Source organism: Podarcis gaigeae (genome assembly GCF_964106915.1).
Source record: "Podarcis gaigeae genome assembly, chromosome: 15".
Taxonomy (NCBI): domain Eukaryota; kingdom Metazoa; phylum Chordata; class Lepidosauria; order Squamata; family Lacertidae; genus Podarcis; species Podarcis gaigeae.
In genome coordinates, this window is record NC_139692.1 from 1,260,028 (window position 1) to 1,279,330 (window position 19,303).

General features: G+C 47.4%; 1 protein-coding gene across 16 annotated transcripts in view; it reads left to right on the top strand.

The window, feature by feature from the left end:
* Nucleotides 1-19,303, top strand: part of FGFR1 (fibroblast growth factor receptor 1) — a 112,834-nt gene that overhangs the window by 51,712 nt on the left and 41,819 nt on the right. For 7 of the 16 annotated variants that reach the window (XM_083713512.1, XM_083713514.1, XM_083713517.1 and 4 more), the window contains exons 3-5: nt 10,137-10,400; nt 13,446-13,529; nt 14,264-14,439. In XM_083713512.1, coding sequence (XP_083569638.1) covers nt 10,137-10,400; nt 13,446-13,529; nt 14,264-14,439 — 524 coding nt within the window. The remainder of the gene's footprint in view (nt 1-10,136; nt 10,401-13,445; nt 13,530-14,263; nt 14,440-19,303) is intronic. The other 9 variants (XM_083713505.1, XM_083713507.1, XM_083713518.1 and 6 more) reach the window with 2 other exon arrangements.

Here is a 19,303-nt window from a genome sequence, read left to right on the forward strand (position 1 = left end):
CCAGCTGTTTTTGGACTACAACTCCCTTCCTCCCCAGCTAGCAGGACCAGTGGTCAGGGATGATGAGGACTGTAGTTCAAAAGCATCTGGATACCCAAGTTTGAGAAACTCTGGCCTGTTTTGTTGACCTGAAGGATTTATCTAAATTATTTCAGCTCCTGTCCACATTGCTATTAGTTTGTTCTTTACATATCTTCTACTCTGTGTATGTCTTGTAGTTGATTCAACATTGGAATTCTGAGTTTCATGAAATAACACCACAGAAATTATGATTATCAGCTGGATTTTCTTAATCAGATAGGGTCTGCATCTTACGGATTTGCAGCCATTCCTTTTTCGGGTGTGGCATGATATTAACATTCACAAATATGCTTAGCAGTGGGGTGCCCTCTAGGAGTTCTTGGACTACAACTCCCATCGTCCCTGACCATAGACCATGATGGCTGAAGCTGATTGGAGCTGAAAGCCAACAACATTTCCAGCACACAACTTTGGCTACCAGCTGCAAGTGTAGATGTCTGAGATGCTGGCTGGTGGCTTTCCACATTGACAGAGTAAGTTTGTGGCATAGGTGAGATTTGAACTTATAGACCTCACAATGTTTCCTACTCTACTTCCCAACTCTTATAGCTGTTCATGGGATGAGAGTCAGGAGGGCTGACTTTTATGCCCTTGCAGGAGCCCAGTTGCCAACTCCTGGCTCTGCTGCTTGTTGCTGCTTATTCCCCTCCCTGGGACCGACTTGGCATTATTTTGGACACCTGCTGAGGCCCTGGACCTCCTGGCCTTGCTGCTGCTCCTACCCACCTGTCCTCCAGCAAGCGAGCAGTGAGAGGAGCAGAAGTCACAACAATCCTTGTTCACCTTGCCCCTTTTCTCCAAGACCCTGGGGTGCCTTGAATGATGGCCAGGGGTGCCGTGGGCAACACTGACCTCTGTCCCTCTTTCCTTCCCTCCCTTCCTCTGATGCCCTCTCAAGTCTCTGCCTTCCAAAGGCTTGCACAGCTGTTTGTTGCAGCTGCCAAGCTCCCCAGGCAAATGGTGCCTGTGGGACTGGCCAGGGGTGTTTCCAGGGTGGATAAAAAAATCAATGATTTAAAGATAAAAAAACAGTTTTTTTATTTAAATCAATTTTTAAAATAAAATGCTTTTGGAGGAAAAGTCTTTCTAAATATAGTTTTCAATTTAAGTTACATTATAGTCCAAAGGCTATCAGGAAATAAGGGTTTGTTTTAAGTTTTTCATGTGTGCTAAAATTCAGTCTAAGGTTGTTTTTTTTAAAAAAATTGTTTAACCACATCAGTTAAATAAATTGTTTAAATTGTTATTAAGGAAATGATTTTTTTTTCTCCTTCCAATAAAGTACAGCAGAAACGTTGCCCAAATATCAACATTTAACTTTTTAAACCTCACAATAATTTCATAATTATGTGTCAATGTATTTCTACTAGTATCACCAAATCAGTAATTTTTGGTATAACTGTAAAAACTACTCTGAAAATGTATTATTCTAAAAATGAAACCTTCATCTGGTTGTAAATATTAAGATTATACCAGCAAGAATGAGTCTTTCTGTAAAAAAACAAGTATTTAAATCAAGTCTTACTGACCAATGATTGAAATCAAATCCACCCTGGGTGCTTCCCAGGCCCCTGTGGGGCGGGGGGGGGGGTGCAGCTCAGAGACCAGGGGTAGCAGCTACAGTTGCCCAGAGGAGTCCCAGGGAGAGGGGGCTGAGGGACCACTCCGCAAGGGAGGGTGTTCGAAAAGGGGTGAGGGGCTGCCGGCTCTGCAGGCAAGGGGGACATAACTGAGCTAAGCCCCACAGGGAAGCTGCAGAAAGAATGCAGTTGGTCAGGGGAACCGTGGACCCAAAAAGCTTGAAAACCTGCTCTAGGAGGTGGTGTGGATTCTGCCCAGAGGCAAACAAATTAGGCATGGGAAGAGGGTCCCACCCAGAGCATCCGGCAGCAGGGCACCCCTGAATAGTGGAAGCAGCTCCTCACTGGAAGAGCGACAGGGAGCAGGAGCCTCTTCCTTCCTTCTCCGCCTCCCCCTCTAGCCAGTCATGTGGATGGGGCTCAGATGACGAGGACAAGCCATAGTGCCAGAACCTGCTCAAGGCACATGTGGCATTTTCTCCTCTCCCTCCTCCCCCAGCCCACAGCTGACATTATTATTGCACAAATTCCAGCAGTGGGACATGCTGGGTCATTGGCGATGTTGGTGAATTCCAAGGAAAACGGGAGTGGAGATTGCTGAATTTCTCTTACTCGTTCCATGTCCAGAATGGAAATCAGTCTAGCACTGTGGCTGAACAGGGTGGGATAATGTAATGACATTGTAGTTTACATAATTGATTGCGTAAATTACGGTACATAATTTCAATGCTGTGGACAGTGAGAGGAACAATGTCGTTTTTGGTGGAAAACTAAGTGCAGCAGTATAGAAACTGATGCATGTATCAAATACAGAACAGAGAGGAAAATGATGCCTTCTTAAATTCCTGTTGGTCATATATGTATACTCTTGATAGCATTTAATAGGAAAGCAGGCACAGTTTATTTAAAAAGTACAAATACTACTAGTCTACTCTTCCTATCTCCTACCAGTTCCCCCCTTCCTTCCAACCCCCAAAAATCTGTGGGAATGAGAGAAGAGTCCTGCTTTCTGCCCAGTGTTATGGTAATTTCCTAGATGCGAACTGTCTGGTGATTACCAGAGGCTCTGTTAAGGACGAAAGCTTTTCTCAGAGGCCTGGATCTGCCTGAGGCGTCTCTTGAGTCTTTCTGCACAATAGGGGCGGACACAAAAGCCCAGAGAGATCATCTGGCTTATTAAACAATTGCTGGAAATGGGGAAGGGGGCGAGGGGGGGTAGGCTTGTTCAAGAGCCACCAGAGGAGGATCTGTGAGGAGGGGGCTGGCGTCTCTGGCCACCAGTGGACTGTGCGCTGCTCCGATCAGAGCTGCACCTGGCTGCTGTGCTAAGTTGCATAGAGCCCTTGGAGCCTGATGGAGCCCAGCAATCAAAGGGGATTCCCCTAAATTAGCGTGCCCAAGTGAAAAAGCCACAGCATTGCTCCTGGGTCTGGCCTGTCTCAAAGGGTTTGGGGAAGGGAAGGGACATGTTGGTGTGCTTGCAGTCGGTCCAGTCGGCTCTTTGCTTCAGGACGAGAACAGAAATGGCGTGGCGGCAGCAGGAGGCTCCATTACCTAAAGTGGTACCTCAGGTTAAGAATGGACCTCCAGAACGAATTAAGTTCTTAGCCCGAGGTACCACTATTGTTGGCTTAGTTCCAGTGTAGGATTGGTACCTTGCAAAGAGGAAGTAGGCCCGTCACCTAGGCAACCTGAAGAGCAGACTGAGGCTCCACTGCCAGCCCAGGGACTCTGATGACCCTTTCTTTGAGAATGGTCAGCACCCAAAGAAAGAGGGGAAGACCTCATTTGTGGAGCTGCAGAGAAAAGATGCTGAGTAGCTGTTGGCTTCTGAGGACAATGTGGCAGCGGTGGCTGTGACTTTAATTTTTTGACAATTTTATTTCTACACTGTTTGTGGTGTAGTGGTTAAGAGCGGTAGTCTCGTTATCTGGGGAACCGGGTTTGCTCCTCCGCTCCTCCACCTGCAGCTGCTGGGTGACCTTGGGCCAGACACACTTCTCTGAAGTCTCTCAGCCTCACTCACCTCACAGAGTGTTTGTTGTGGGGGAGCTTTGAGACTCCTTTGGGTAGTGATAAAGCGGGATATCAAATCCAAACTCTTCTCTTCCAACCATATCTCACTGGTCTTCATGCAACACTATGAAGTAGTCCCTTGAGCAGAGATGGTGAGCAGAGATGTTTTGGAACCACTAATCCATTTAAGGCACCTTGAGGCTGCACCTTCTGGCTTAGATGGCTTTGTCTCCCTTCTGCGGGAGGGGCTGGTGGAGCTGGATATGGTCATTAGCCTGTGACGGCATTCTCTCTGCGTCCCCACTGTCCCTCTTGACCAGCCTGCACTCTGGGTTCTCAAAGGCCAGTGGTCTGCCTTTGCCCTCCGACTTCCTTGTCTCATCAGCTGGTGCTGGGAGAGAACAGCTGTCTATCACAGGGAGAAAAGGCATGGATCATGGCAGTTTCGTACAGAACAGTGCTGGGAAGGGAAGCTTCATTGACTTTTGAGACATGGTGACCCCACCTGTGCTCCTTGAAGCTGATGTCTGCAAATCAAAAAAGCATCCAGGCATTGCTAAATGCTCAAATGGTGTCAAATGTTTATGTTTGCAATAGGAGGCCCTCAAATCTTACTTTGGAATACGGGGTACATAATTCATGTCCTTCTGGGAGGGGTGCTCTTCCCCAGACATTGTCTCCAGGGGCGGAGGGGTACATCAGGAATCGGATGCCCTTGACAGCTCTGTTTGAGGACAGCAGGTCTCTTTGGGAACTGAAAAGGCTAAAACTGCTTAATATACCAGTATTACACAGAGAGAGAGACAGACACAGACACAGAGAGATTAAGAGGCATTTAACTAGCAGCATCCTTGTTAGTCCCTGTGGGTCCATAAGAAGAACCACAGAGAAGTTAGAGGACTCAGCGGAAAAAGTTACAGTCACAGACAAGGTTTTGTAAAGAAATTTGAATGGCGAAGCCTTGCAGTTTGGTGTAAACCAGGGAGCAGGAGATGCTTTGTAATGTATACCAAGAATATTGGGCTCCAGTATGTTCCTTTTCATCTTGAAATGCGAAGGGGCACACGTGAGTCCAGGGCTCCGGGTCATCTGGTTCACATGTAACACTAAGCCAAACCATGGCTTAGCATGAACACGCAGATGCTCAGAGAGGAAAACCCTACTGCTTTACTCCTCCTCCAGCCGTGCTGCTGTGCTCCAGTGAGCTAGTCCATGGTTTGGCTTCGCATGTTGTCTGTTCTCATGGTTTGGGGCCACTCCAGGCAAAACACAAACTGTCACCAAGGTTTGTTTTTGGTTTACAGCTAATGGCTTGCCTAGAAGAGGGAAACCACAAGCCTGGGTTTCGGTGACATGCAAATCCAAACCATTGCTTAACTCGCAGCAGCAGCAGCCACAGAACTGCAGAAGGGCCAAAAGAATCAGTCTCCTCTTTGTGAGCCTGTACACTTGTGTGTTCTCAGTAAACCATGATTTGGCTTAGTGTTGCACGCCAAGTGCGGCTGTGGCTTGTTCCCAGTATCGCGATAAGCCATCATTTACCTTGATTCTGAATGCAGCCTCTGTGTGTTCACTACTTTGAACTCTGTTGTGTATCTCTCATTGCTTATTCATCCAAACCAGCCTCATGATCCGAGGTCACTGTTTGTTTCAACTTCTAGAAATAAGGAGCTAAGGGCTGTGTGCTGTGCCTTCATCCTGATCTTAAAATTACAGCTGTAAGCCAGGCATTAATCCATTTCATTGGCGGTTTAATGAATTAAAGTTTGATTAACAAATTTGAATTGACGGGGTTCCACGTAAAGGAGCACATTGTTGCTTTTCAAGCCTGTTTTGTTCTGGGATGTTGCTGTAATGGTGGCTGGAAAAGGAAGTATTAAGCATCGCCCTTAAGTGTTATTTTTGTGGTAAACTACTCATATAAATATTATTGCTGTACTATGGTACCTACGGTTATGAACTTAATTTGTTCCGGAGGTCCATTCTTAACCTGAAATCATTCTTAACATGAGGCACACTTTTGCTAATGGGGCCTCCTGTTGCTGCTGCGCCACTAGCGCGCGACTTCCGCTCGCATGCTGGAGCAAAGTTCGCAACAAGGACATCTACTTCCAGGTTAGGGGAGCTCGTTACCCGAAATGTTCATAAGGAGGATGGTACATAACCTGAGGTTCCACTGTACATTGATCTCAATTTTTGCACACCAACCTGCAGCTCAGGTGTTTTTAGCCATGTGGAAGATCCTTCTGGCTTGCAGTCTCTGACTTTTGTGGGCCCTGGCTTCATATTAATATACTTTTCTATAGCCCCACAAGGGACAGAAACTTTGGTGGTTTTTTTTTTTTAAAAAAAGGAAAGCAATGGAATCGGGGGATTCTGAGGGAAGTGAAAATTCATTCTGTGGAGCAATGGCAAGATCAGCTGGAACAGATTCATACACCATCTCAGCATTCCTCTCTTCCACTTTCTTCCCTTTCTGTTTTTTCCTCCGTTCTGGGTTTAGAGAGGAACAAGGCAGACTGAGGGCAAGCAGAGCCAAGCTGCAGAGCTGTGGAAGGAAAAGAAAAAAGATATCTTTGTGCTCTCCAAACAAATGTTGGGTTTTGTGGCAGCTGCTTCTCATCTGTTCTCAAGCTTGGGATTCTCCGGACGGCAAACTAATAACAGCAGACTTCCGTGAAGCCAACCTTTCCTGGCAACGGGGCCATTTTTTATAACCTCTTAACACCAGCATGCCAGAACTTGAAAGGGTTGCATTGTCCCAAGCTCTGTTCTCTTGTGAGGGTACATGGGGGAGCTCAGCTTCTAAGGTTCTGGACAGAACCCGGCATAGAGGAGGAATAACAGTGGAGCTGAGAGGGGGCCTGTTTGGGTGATACTTTGCTCCTGGGGCACAGTTTGTGAGTGATGGGGGAGAAGCTCTCTGTTCTGCACACCGCTCCCTTGTGCCTCTCACCAGAACAAGTGAACTGGCAAGTGCAGCGTTGTGTCCCTTGCCCAAGTTCATGCTGTTCAGTTTCCCATGGGCAGGGAGGCCCACACTCGCTCCCCTCCCGTTGATGTTCCCAAGGACAAAGTGCCACACAAGCAGCCCCAAGGCAGGCCTCGTGCCAACATGCAGTATCCCTGGCCCCAGAGCCCTGGTAGGGTCAATTGCTCACACCTCCTCACCAGCCCCAGTCATCATGGCCAATGGTCAAGGACAGTGGAAGCTATAGTCCAGCAACATCTGCAGATCATGGGTTCCTCACCCTGATCTAGACCTCTTTCCTCCAGCCCTGGACTTTATCAGCCCTGTTACCTGAGATAGTTCCAGCTGAAGATACCAAGAATTGAGCATTTATTCTACCACTGAGAAGGCTGGCTCTGATCTGTAAAACCTCTGTAAAAGGTTTGAGATTGCAGTCAAGAGCCCAAGCCTAATGGCAATACTTCTCCTTCCTTTCTCAAATAATGTCAAATAATTTTGGCATCAGATTCCAGCCTAGGATGTTGCCTCCCTCTTATTTTCAGCAGGAGTTAATTTAGAGTTGTAGGGAGGCAAATAATTCAGCTAATGACTCAGAAATCAGTATCCCAAGCACCAAAGTCAGGTTTCTGTCAATTAATGGCTAAAATGATGGATTCCACCAGAAGAAGAGGAAGAAGCTTTGTTGTATTTGCTGTTTCTTTCTTGAGTGTTGCATTGTGCTGAATATGGGGAATAAAATTCATATTTAGGCAGCCTAAAGACCCAGAAAATCAGTGTTGTGTTACACCACAAATAGCTAACATTGGTAAGCAGTTGGTAACTTTTATGAGCTTACAGGATTTTTCTGCCTTCATATTTGGTGTGCAAGGTAGGCATGGGGGGCAGAGTCCAACTAACTAGATAGGTTTTAAGATACTAAAGGGGAAAAGGTGGGAGCCTTGTTTCAGAAACTGTATAATAAAAAAACCTCTCCATTTTGGAATATGAATTCCAAACGCTTTTGAATTACAGTGGTACCTCAGGTTACATATGCTTCAGGTTACAGACGCTTCAGGTTACAGACTCCGCTAACCCAGAAATAGTACCTCGGGTTAAGAACTTTGCTTCAGGATGAGAACAGAAATCGTGCTCCAGCAGTGTGGCAGAAGCGGGAAGCCCCATTAGCTAAAGTGGTACCTCAGGTTAAGAACAGTTTCAGGTTAAGAACGGACCTCCAGAACGAATTAAGTTCTTAACCCAAGGTGCCACGGTATTGAATATTGTTCCACAAGATTTATTTGTTACATGCTGCCCTGGACTCCAGAAGAGGGTGGGATATAAATGTAAAGAATCATAGATTCTGCAATGCAGAAGTCTCAGCTCAAGCATCCAGGAGAGAGGGCCACCCAACCTCTGCTTTAAAACCTCGAAGGAAGGAGAGTCCGCCTCTCGTGGGAGTCTATTCCACTGTTGAACAGCTCTTACTGTCAGAAAGTTTTTCTGAATGTTTAGTCAGAATTTCCTTTCTTGTAACTTGAAGCCATTGGTTCGAGTCCTACTCTCCAGAGCAGGAGGAAACAAGCTTGTCCCCTCTTCCATGTGACAGCTCTTCAGATATTTGAACTTGGCTATCAGATCTCCTCTCCGTCTCCTCTTTTCCAGGCTAAACATACCCAGCTCCTTCAACCATTCCTCATAAGGCTTGGTTTCCAGACCCTTGATCATCTCGTTCGCCCTCATCTGCACATCTTCCAGCTTATCCACATCCTTCTTAATTTGTGGTGCCTAGTATTACAGATGTGGTCTGACCAAGGCAGAATAGAGTGCTACTATTACTTCCCTTGATCTGTACACTACATTTCTGTTGATGCAGCCTAGAATAGAATTAGCTTTTTTTGCTGCTGCATCACCCTGTTGACTCATGTTAAGTTTGTGGTCCACTAAGACCCCTAGATCCTTTTCACATGTACTGCTAGTAAGCCAGGTGTCCCCCATCCTATATTTGTGCATCTGGTTCTTCCTGCCTAAGTGCAGAACCTGACATTTGTCCCTATTGAAATTCTTTTTTTTTTTAAGCTTGGGCTCAGTTCTCCAATCTGTGAAGGTCATTTTGAATTCTGATTCTGTCTTCTGCAGCCCCCCCCCCCCCCCGGTTTGGTGGCATCTGCAAATTTTATGAGCATCCCCTCAATTCCTTCATCCAAGTAGTTTATGAAGATGTTGAACAACAATGGGCCAGGGACAGAACCATGTGGCACCCCGCTTGTCACTTTCCCCCAGGATGATGAGGAACCATTAACGAGTACTCTTTGGGTTCAGTCAGTCAATAAATTCCATTAAATAAAATATTCCTACCCTCTTGCAGTATGCCTTGGGATATCACCACCTGAATTCACTTCAAAGTACAATGTTGACAGGCATAAAGGTAATATGGAGGTTGAAGTAAGTTTGAGTTGGTTAACCCAGCAAAATCAGCTGTTTTTATTCTACCTCTTTCATCCTGAATTAAATGATCATGTAAGTAATAGCAGAGTTTTGATTGATGGTGAGTCTGCCTCCCAGTTCAATAAAGAAACCCAGCAAATAACTCATGATGGTGAAATGAGTGTTCCAGCCAAACACCGGTGATTTCCTTGTTTGCCAGGTCCTATTTCTAGCAAACAGTAAATGCCACAGTAAAACTGTTCTTAGAGTGTATCAGTGCAGTTGTGGTGACAAGGTTAACTATTTTTCCCTGGAAACAATTCCTTTCATGTGTCAGGCAAGAAAGCAAGAGTAGAACTCATCTCCCTGAAATCTACTTTTCAATGTGCATTTAATTGTTTTTATGGAGAAATACTTAAAACATGCAATCCCTGCCTCCTCACCTGCAAATGAACCAATGTAGTTCAGGGACAGTTTTACAACATGCTGATCTGCATATGTCTACATTGCCCCACAATTGTGCAAGGAAACCAAGAGCACTGAGCAAACAGTGACTTAATGGGGAAGTTTATATCCAAGTGCAGCCCATGCAGTCGGTCAGGCTTTAATCCTTTGCGTTGCTTTTAACCCCTGCTGCCTCTATGCCCTCCTTGCTCTGAAGGCTGTAGAGCAGCCAGCTTGCCAGCTGCTGAGCTTCAGGTAGGTGCCCCTCCTGCCAGAGTTGGGTTTCCCATCTCGTCCTGCCTTCTAGTCTTGGGCTGGGTCAGATCTAGACGTTTGCCCATTGTAGCACGATGCTTTGTGGCTGCAGTTCATTTCTGATAAGTTGTTAAAAACAGAGCACTGTTTGATGGCCCTGTGTCAGTAATAAAAATGGAAACCTCCCCCAACCCTTGCTCCCTCCGCTCTTCCAAACGACCTGCATGCCAGCTGAGGGCTGTGTTTTACAACTGTAGGAGGGATGCCTTCTTCCCCAGTGTTTGCATGCTGCCGGAGTAATGCATCTGCGATAAACCACTCACACCTTGCTTCCCCCTTGTTTCCCCCCTCCCTCTCTGTCTCTTTGTCTCCTCTAACATTTCCAGTTCTGCCCAAAGCAAGCATTGAAGTGGAGTCTTATTCAGCTCACCCTGGTGACCTCCTCCAGTTGCGCTGCCGGCTACGGGATGATGTGCAGAGCATCAACTGGGTACGAGATGGGGTCCAGCTCTCGGAGAACAACCGGACGCGCATCACAGGGGAGGAGGTGGAGGTTAGGGACGCCGTGCCAGAGGACTCAGGGCTTTATGCCTGCATGACCAACAGCCCCTCTGGAAGCGAGACCACCTACTTCTCCGTGAACGTCTCAGGTTTGTAGCAGGCAACCGCAGGGATGAGGGGCAGCAAACTAGTGTTGGCATTGCTCAGGCCCTCCAAATGTTTCAGCACCCATCATCCCTGACCATTGGCCATGCAGGCTGGGGCTTACGGGAGTTGGAATCCAATAAAACCTGGAAGGCCACAGGTTCCCCACCTCTAGCACAGCAGATAGTATCCAGTCTGGCTGCAAGGAAACCCCATTCTGGATTCTTGGTCTTCAGCAAGTCTCACTGCTTCTCAGCTTAATCTGCCTCTTGCAGGGTTGTTTGGGGTGTTGCTCAATTATTCACATGCAATTGCTTGAGTGCAAGTCACCTGCTCTGACTCAAGTCCTTCCTTGGATCTGATGTATGAGGGAGTATGAAGGAGTAGTTCCAAGGCGCATCTTTGATGGCATCTTTGCAGGCTTTTTTCCTTGCTGGTAGACCAGCAGGTGAAGACCAGGCCTTCCCCTACTCTGATGGGGCTCAGACCTCCATCACCTTGTAGTTCCTGGAGAGGCGGCTTCCTCTTACTCCTTTCTTGGCTGCTGGTCCCAGAGTGGTTGCAGGAGGCTTCCTTAGGTGCTGTTATAGTCCAGGCCTCCATGGAAATTTTCCAACTGGATCGACTGTCCACCAACAAAGCCAAGAACAGGGATGGAATTGTTGTCCATTCAAAAGACAGCACAGCTATTAAGAGCAGGGCAAAAGTGTGCTTGCTCATGTCAAAGGAATTACTTACACCTAATAGATTCCCAGGATACACATCTAAGGCAGGAAGTGCTAATTGTGCTTCCAGGAGAGTGTTTCAGATTTTGTTCAGTTGTGCTTGAAGGTGCCACAGAGACTGGCAAACCCAGTTTGAGGAGAAGCTATGGTGGAGCGGAAAGCATTGGGCATGATGTGGTCATCATGGCTCTACAGTGCCAACTGTATAAAACTCCATTTCTTGAGAATCTTGGTTTTTCTTTTATTTAGGCTCAGGTTTATAGTCCTTATGGCTACAAAGTGGGCAAATCCTGTCAAAAGCTCAGATAGCAGGGTGGGGTAATTGAATAAGAATTCCATTGGTTGTGAGTAAAGTTTCAGCTTTCTGCCTTGTTCTGTTCTTCTTCCCACAAATAATTCCTTGCGGAATGAGGGATTACACAGATTTGCTTGAGTTGTGTAGTGTGCCAGGATACCACATTTCACAATACAACTGTGGGTTGTATTCAACTAAGTCTGGCTCTGAGTAGACCGATTGAAGAGACTATGACAAGTTTAACTTCAGTGGATCTACTCTGAGTAGGACTAACACTGAGTCCCACTCTGGCTGCAGATTGAAGGGTGGGGAAAGCTCTTTGCTGACTCTCATGGCCATTGCAAGGTTCTATCTAGACAGGCAATTTATCACAAGATAAAACTGTTCTTGGGCCACCCTTCTGATAGCAGACGGGATGAGGAGAACCTTTCATTTCAGAACGCCTTCCTATTTTTAAAAACAGATAGCAAAGGAGAACTCTAGACATCTCGTGACAAGCCATGGATTCCCCCCCCCCCCATAAGTAAATAAATCCAGAAGCATGTGATCCTCTGTCTTCAGTCTGAGATGGTATGACCCAGACTAATTCTTTCCTGTGCTGAGCTGTTTATCGCAAGCTGATAGGGTTGCTGATCAATACAGAGTGACAGACGAGATACTCCTGAAAGGATATTGAATGACCAATCCAACCACAAGATCCACAGACTTTGACTGGCTTTGGGAGCCGGCCAAAATGTCTGCTTGAGACTGGGTAGGGTGGAAGGCCAGGAGGCCAACAGTAGGGGGAGCCAATGACAGGCAGAGCCAACTCTTTCCAGTTGTGTCCCCCATCCCCACTCCTCACCTGCTGAGTTTTCCAGGGCAACCTGCCAGCCACTGGCATCTTCTGGACTGGCAGGAAGCAGGCAGGCAGGCAGATGAGGAGTGGTAAGGCCCTATCCCTACCACAAGGAGCCTGTCAGAGTTCCTAAAAGCAGAAAGAAGGGCTTGTCCAAACATAACTTTCATCCGTTCCTTCCAGGCACAGCCTCCACTTTTAAGCTCCGTGTGAGAGCTTTTCCCACAAAAACCATCTCCCTAGTACTCCATTGGAGCATACAGTAATCCATGGGAAATCCGAATGGACGTTTGCTCTGATTGAGTACTAAAAAGCTGTGCCTGGAAAGAGATGTGCAAAAAGTAAGTAAGTGTGGATGAACTCAAAGCCCCCAAGGCCAGCAGGTTTGCCTGCAGGGGGTCATCTCAGAATGAAGAATGAAAAAAGGGGCAAGCTGGGAAGTACTTTGGGGGCCCCAGTCCCACTCATGTATTCCTCAGTGGTGTCCTGGGGTTTTCTTTCTCCTCCCAAGTCCCCTTATTTTCATACCAAGCAGCCCAACAGATCCAGGTACTCAGGACAGATTCCCCTATTAAAATTTCTGTCCTGCCATCTTGGTGCAAAAGCACCATTCAGGGCAGCATACAACATTTAACCATGGGAATTCTACCAAAACAACATTTCACCAAGGAGTCAGGGGTCAGCAGTTAAAATCAAAACATAAACAAAACATAAATGTGACATTAGCCGTCATATTCAGAAAAGGCCTTCTGGAATAAAACTGTATTCAACAAGCAGAGCAAAATAGGGAGGGAGCCATGCACACTTCACAATCTGGGTGCAGCCACTGCAAAGGATCTCTCTCTCTCTCTCTCTCTCTCTCTCTCTCTCTTTCTACTCAAATGTTCTTTCACCCTAGATGAGATGCAGAGAAGAGTGGCCCATGATCTTAGGGAGGGGCAAGAGGTACCTAAGGCATGCAGGACTTTAAAAGTGATCACCAAAACTTTGAATTGGGTCTGGAAGCAAATAGGTAATGAGTGCAGTTGTATGATTGGTGTAACTAATACAATCCCACAGGCAGGTGCCCACCATTATCCTTGTTAAGGAAGGTAAATGTGTGGGGCTCAGAGAGCCAGCTTCCCTTCTCCTGCATCATTGCAGGCTAGCATGCTGCCCACTCAAAAATGATTCCAGCCACTTCCTTTTCTAGACGCTCTTCCATCTGCTGAAGACGATGACGATGATGACGATTCTTCCTCGGAGGAGAAGGAGGCAGATAACTCCAGACCAAATCGTATGTGTGACATTAATCAGTTAATGTAACTTGTCAGTTATGAACACAGCCAGGATTTTTATTTTTCAAATTCTCTTGGTATCAGTGATGCTTTTCCAGCTGGAATCTGTCCATTGGCAATATTCTATGAAGCCTGTGATGCCTTTCTTTTTTTTGCCCTTGAAATGTCCTAAACCTACTTAGCAATGCTTCCACCTCCTATGGGGGATCAGTTACTCATTCTCCCTTGGTGGTGGGGAGTGTGGCTCTTGCAACCCCTTCCAGCCTCTGGCCCCCCTCTTGTGCCCAAGGGCCAGCAGGTTCCTAGTGCCCACCGGTAGGCTAGGTAGGAAACAGGCACCCAGAGTGCTGGCAAAGACCTCGTCTTCTCCCTCAGCAGTAAATTGTCCCTTCTGAGAGGAGAGCAGAGTAGAGAAGTGGGACAGGATTAATTCCACAGTGGCACCTGATTTTGGGGACCATGAAAGCTGGGCAAGTGTCCCATTTTCAACATCTAGAAGTTGCTTCCCTTGAGCAGCTGTCCTGGGGGTGCAGGGAGCCAGAACCCAGCGGGCAGCAGGGCCCCTAATTCAATTGTGAAGGGAGAATTGTGCTACTTTCTAGTTACGGGGTGTGTTCTCCCTGGTGACATGAGCTTTTCCCCCTTCACGATGTGCTAAATATTGATAAGCCCCAACTTACTCGCATATCTGTCTCTCTGTCTGTTTTTTTGTGGTGGGGGTGGTCTCCTGTAGAAGCCATTCCGCCTTACTGGACGTACCCTGAGAAGATGGAGAAGAAGCTTCATGCTGTTCCCGCTGCCAAGACCGTGAAGTTTAGGTGCCCCTCAAGTGGGACACCCACTCCTTCGCTGCATTGGCTGAAGAATGGCAGGGAATTCAAGCCTGACCATCGTATAGGTGGATATAAGGTAGGATCCCTGCTTGTCTGGAGATCAGAGCCAGATCTGAGAATATAGAAAGGGGCAATTCCTGCTCTGTGCAGAGACTTTAAACTCTGTTGTGCTGTTTGCTATTCTGGTCTGTTTTTTCTTCATTGCCTACCCCTCTGAATTAAAACCAATTTGCCATGCTTGTGTTCAAAATATGGGATTTCTTTGAAGTGTCCACCAAAGATGCTTTTGTTGCTGAAGAGACAAACTGTTTTTGTTAAGTTGAAATGGGTTGCCTCTTCAGCAGGTGGTGGAAACTTAAAAACAGACAAACATTTTTTTCAGTATTTGCATTTGTTACTCTCATTATAACCTCAGAGCCCATCTGATAATATCCCAGAGCCTACTAATGGCTCCCTGGACCACCATTTAAGCTCTAGTTTTCTCTTATTGTTTACTGTAATATTAGGGCGCTAATAACCATTGAGGTCTTAATTCTATGCTTTTGAGTGGATTTTTAAGAGTCTTTCCAGGGAGAGCAGACCACCGATGGGCACCCCTTGTTGTCGGGGCGCATCTCAGATGCCACGAGTCCAGTAGGCCTAGAGCTACCTGGCCACCAAGAGACAATATCATTCCACATCACAAGGTTAGCCACCTATCCCGTAGTACTGGTAATGACATGGCTATCCCAACACGATTCTGTGATCTCATGGGGGCAGAGATCCATAACTTTCGCGTCAGCCTGTTGCCACGTACACTGTCTAGGGGCTAGAGTACCAGATTCGGTGGAGATTAGAGGGCAGAGGTCTTAGGCTCCTCACGGGGGAAGAAGGACAATTGCCCCCACCATACAAGGCTTACAGAGATGTGTTCTGTGAGAAGGAAGCGGACAGACTGCCCCCCCCCCCAGGCCTTACGACTGCAAAATCGACTTGTTGCCGGGGGCTCAGCTACCCAACAGCAGGCTGTACTCCAGCATTAAATGAATTTCTGGGGAAGAATTTGTCATGCGGCTTCATCCGTCCATCCAAAGCCCCAGAGGGTGCCCCTGTGCTCTTCGTGAAGAAATGTAACACCTCAGAGTTGAGGCCTTGCAATGACTACAGGCTTCTGAACAAGGTACCAGTCCCCAATCGCTATCCCCTGCCACGCCTCGGGGACCTGCTGGAGAGGTTGAGATTGGCAAAGATCTTCACTAAGCTTGACTTGAGGGGGGCTTACTACCTGAAACGGGTGACAGCGGGAGATGAGTAGAAAACCACCTTTTATGCAAGATACAGCAGTTTTGAGTACTTAGTCATGCAATTTGGATTACAATTGGGAACTGTGACGTTCCAGGCGTTCATCAATCATGTGTTGGGGGGTCTGGTGGACTCTACAGTGTTGTGTTATCTAGATGATCTTTTGATTTACTCAGACACCCCTGAAGAGCATGTAAAACGTGAAAGAGGTGCTGCAGTGGCTCAGATAAAATTGGTTGTATGCCAAGTTAGAAAAGTGTCAGTTCCATGTGACAGAGGTGGAGTTCTTCGGCTACCACATCACCCCTGAGGAAGTACACATGGAACCCGCCAAGGTGCAGGCAGTGGTGATGTGGCAGGAACCCAGAACCAAGAAAGACTTGCAACAATTCCTGGGTTTTGCGAACTACTACCGTAAGTTCATACCAAGATAATCAGGGCTGACGGCTCCTCTCATGGACTGCTTAAGAGGTAAGAGACCCTGCCAGTGGACGAAAGAGGCACAGAGGGTGTTTGAGAGCCTCAAGGCCATGTTTGCCTCAGAAGAGTACCTAGCGCATCCCGACCCACACTGACATATGATAGTAGAGACTGACGCATCTGACAGGGCATTGGGGGCAGTGCTACTGCAAGACGATGAGAACGGGGCCATCAGACCGTGTGCCTTCCACTTGCGCAAGCTGATGCCGTCAGAGCAGAACTACACCATATGACAGAGGGAATTGCTTGCTATCTGGCACGCTCTGGAAACGTGGCGACATTTCCTAGAGGGCGTGCAACATCAGGTTATAGTGCGCACCAACCACAGGAATCTTGAACACTGGCAGACGGCTGGACACCTTAACCAGAGGCAGATCAGGTGGGCGCAGTTCTTTGCCAGATTCAACTTTAGAGTGCAGTATGTGTCAGGTCCTCAGAACCAAAGAGCAGACCCTCTTTCCCAGAAGCCAGAATATCAGGGAGAGGAGGCACATTATCAAGCTAGAACAGATACAGTTAGCAGTGGTTTCAGTAGCCAAGACGCCCGACTTCCTGAAGCACACTGCCGAGGATGAGTTTGCAAGGAGGAATATGGAGGCAATACAGAGGAGAGACACAGCGGTGGAAGGTTTTGCTGAAAGATGGGGATTGCTGTATAAGGGAAAAGCGCTGTATATCCCAGAAGGCAAGCTACATGCCAAGGTCCTGAGACAGTGTCACAACAACTCCATGGCGGGGCATTTTGGACAGTACAAAACCTTGTTCCAAGTGACAAGACAGTTTTGGTGGCCTGAGGTGAAGGAAGAAACAAAGGATTATGTAAAGGCATGTGAGACTTGTCAGTGGGCCAAGAAGCCCCAAAAAGCGCCTGCAGGACTACTCCAACCGCTCCCTACACCTCAAGGACCATGGGAGGCAATAGCTATGGACTTTATCACTGACCTACCTGAGTCGCATAAGCAGACAGTGATATGGGTGGTGGTGGGGCTGTTCTCTAAAATGGCGCATTTTGTGCCCTGTAAGAAGTTACCCTCGGCACAGAAGACGGCACATCTCTTCATGGAACATGTGTTTAAGCTGCATGGGCTGCCTTTGAAGGTCAGCTCAGATAGAGGAGCACAATTTACCTCCCAGTTTTGAAGGGAACTAATGTAGCTGCTGAAGGTGGAAGTTTGCCTCATGTCCGCTAGACACCCACAGACAAATGGAGAGTCAGAAAGGACGAACGCAACCTTGCAACCGTACCTGTGATGTTACATGAGTTATCAACAGAACAATTGGGTCAACAAGTTGGCCCTAGCGGAGTTTGCATACAACAACGCAGTACACCCGTCTACCCAACAAACTCCCCTTTTTGCCTGCCTGGGACAACACCCACGCACCTTACCGGTGCAGGATGGTGGCATATCAGTGTCAGACACAGAACATTTTGCAGAAGAGCTGGCAGCTATGTGCAGCTTACTACAAGAGCAGTTGGAGCAAGCTAAGGACGCATATAAGAGGGAGACAGATAAGCATAGACGGCATGGCACGGAGATAAGGGCGAGAGACCAGGTGGTGTTGTCTGCCAAAGACTTGCCTAACAAGGGGAGGTGCCGGAAGTTGGACCTTCAGAGGGTGGGACCATTTGAAGTAGTGGAGCAAATTAACCCAGTGTCATTCAGGCTTCAGTTACCGATCTCCATGAAGATACACCCTGTATTTCATAGGTCCTTGTTTTCTCCTGTGATTCCTGCACACCCATACCAAGCACCTAAAGAGGCACCCCCCACCATCAATAATGATAGAAGGTGAACTAGAATACAAAGTGTTGCAGTTACTGGACTCTCACTGGAGGAGAAGGAGATTGCAGTATTTAGTGTATTGGAAAGGTTATGGGAATGAAGAAAATTCTTGGGAGGATTCTGGAAACGTGCACACCACTAGGTTACAGGCAGAATTTCACTGCTGGTACCCCAACAAACCCAAACCAAGAGGGTGGAGGGAGGAGGAGGGGGTGGAAGAAGAAGAGAGTGAGGCAGAGTGGGGCTCGAAACAGAGGGAAACCCTCAAGAGGAAGGGGAAGTGGAAGAGAGTGAGGAGGACTGATGGGAAGGCCTAGACAGCGACCCTCGGAGGAAGGAGGAACAAGAGGAGGAGGAGGAGAATCTTAAGGGAGGGGATGGTGTCGTGAACACATCTGCCCCAAGTAGAGGAACAACAAGAGTTAGGAAGCAGCCAGACAGCTGGGAGCAGTCCCCCTCCCCCTCCCTCTGACATGGAATGAAATGTAGATAAGGCGTTAGCAGAGAGTGGGAGAGCGAGAAGCCAGCTCGCTCAAGAAGCACAGGCAGCTTCAGAAAGCAGGAGGGGTAGTGTTTCCTCAGCGGAAGAGGAGGCAGTTCCCTGAGCCCAAAGAGTAGATGCATGGGAAAGGTATTAGACAGGAAACAAACCCAGTAACGTAAGGGTCATACGTTCAGGATATTCTGCAGAACCAGGAAGCACTGCTCAGAAGGGTCAACTGACTCGTAAGGCACGGACGCTCAGTTAGACGTCCGAGACTAATTGTATTACAATAAATCTTCAAGCTAATTACAACTTGCGTGCTGTGTTATCAAGACGGCAGCCTGGGTTCCTGACAGAGAGTCCACAACCTTCTGAGAGAGTTCATTCCACTTTTGAACAGCTCATGCTGTCAGAAAAGTTCTTCCTGATGCTGAGCCTGAATCTCCTTTCTTGCAATTTGAAGCCATTGGCTTGGGTCCTGGCCTCTGAAGCAGGAGAAAACAAGCTTGCTCCATCTTCCATGGGAGACCTTTGAAGATGGTCACCACACGTCCCCCAAGCCTCCTCCCATCCATCAATACTCTTTTCAATCTCTTGGCCAAGATGTCAGCAAAAATTTTATAATCCACATTTAGTAACGATATAGGGCGGTAGTTCTTAAGTTGAGTCTTTTCAGTCTCTGTTTTCGGTATAAGTGTAATATACGCCTCTTTCCACGAGTCTGGTGCCCTTCTCCCTTGGGTCCTAGCCTCTGAAGCAGGAGAAAACAAGCTTGCTCCATCTTCCATGGGAGACCTTTGAAGATGGTCACAACACGTCCCCCAAGCCTCCTCCCATCCATGCCAAACACATCCTTCCTCCAGCTGCTTCCCACAAGGCACAGTCTCCAGACATGCAACCATCCTGGCTGC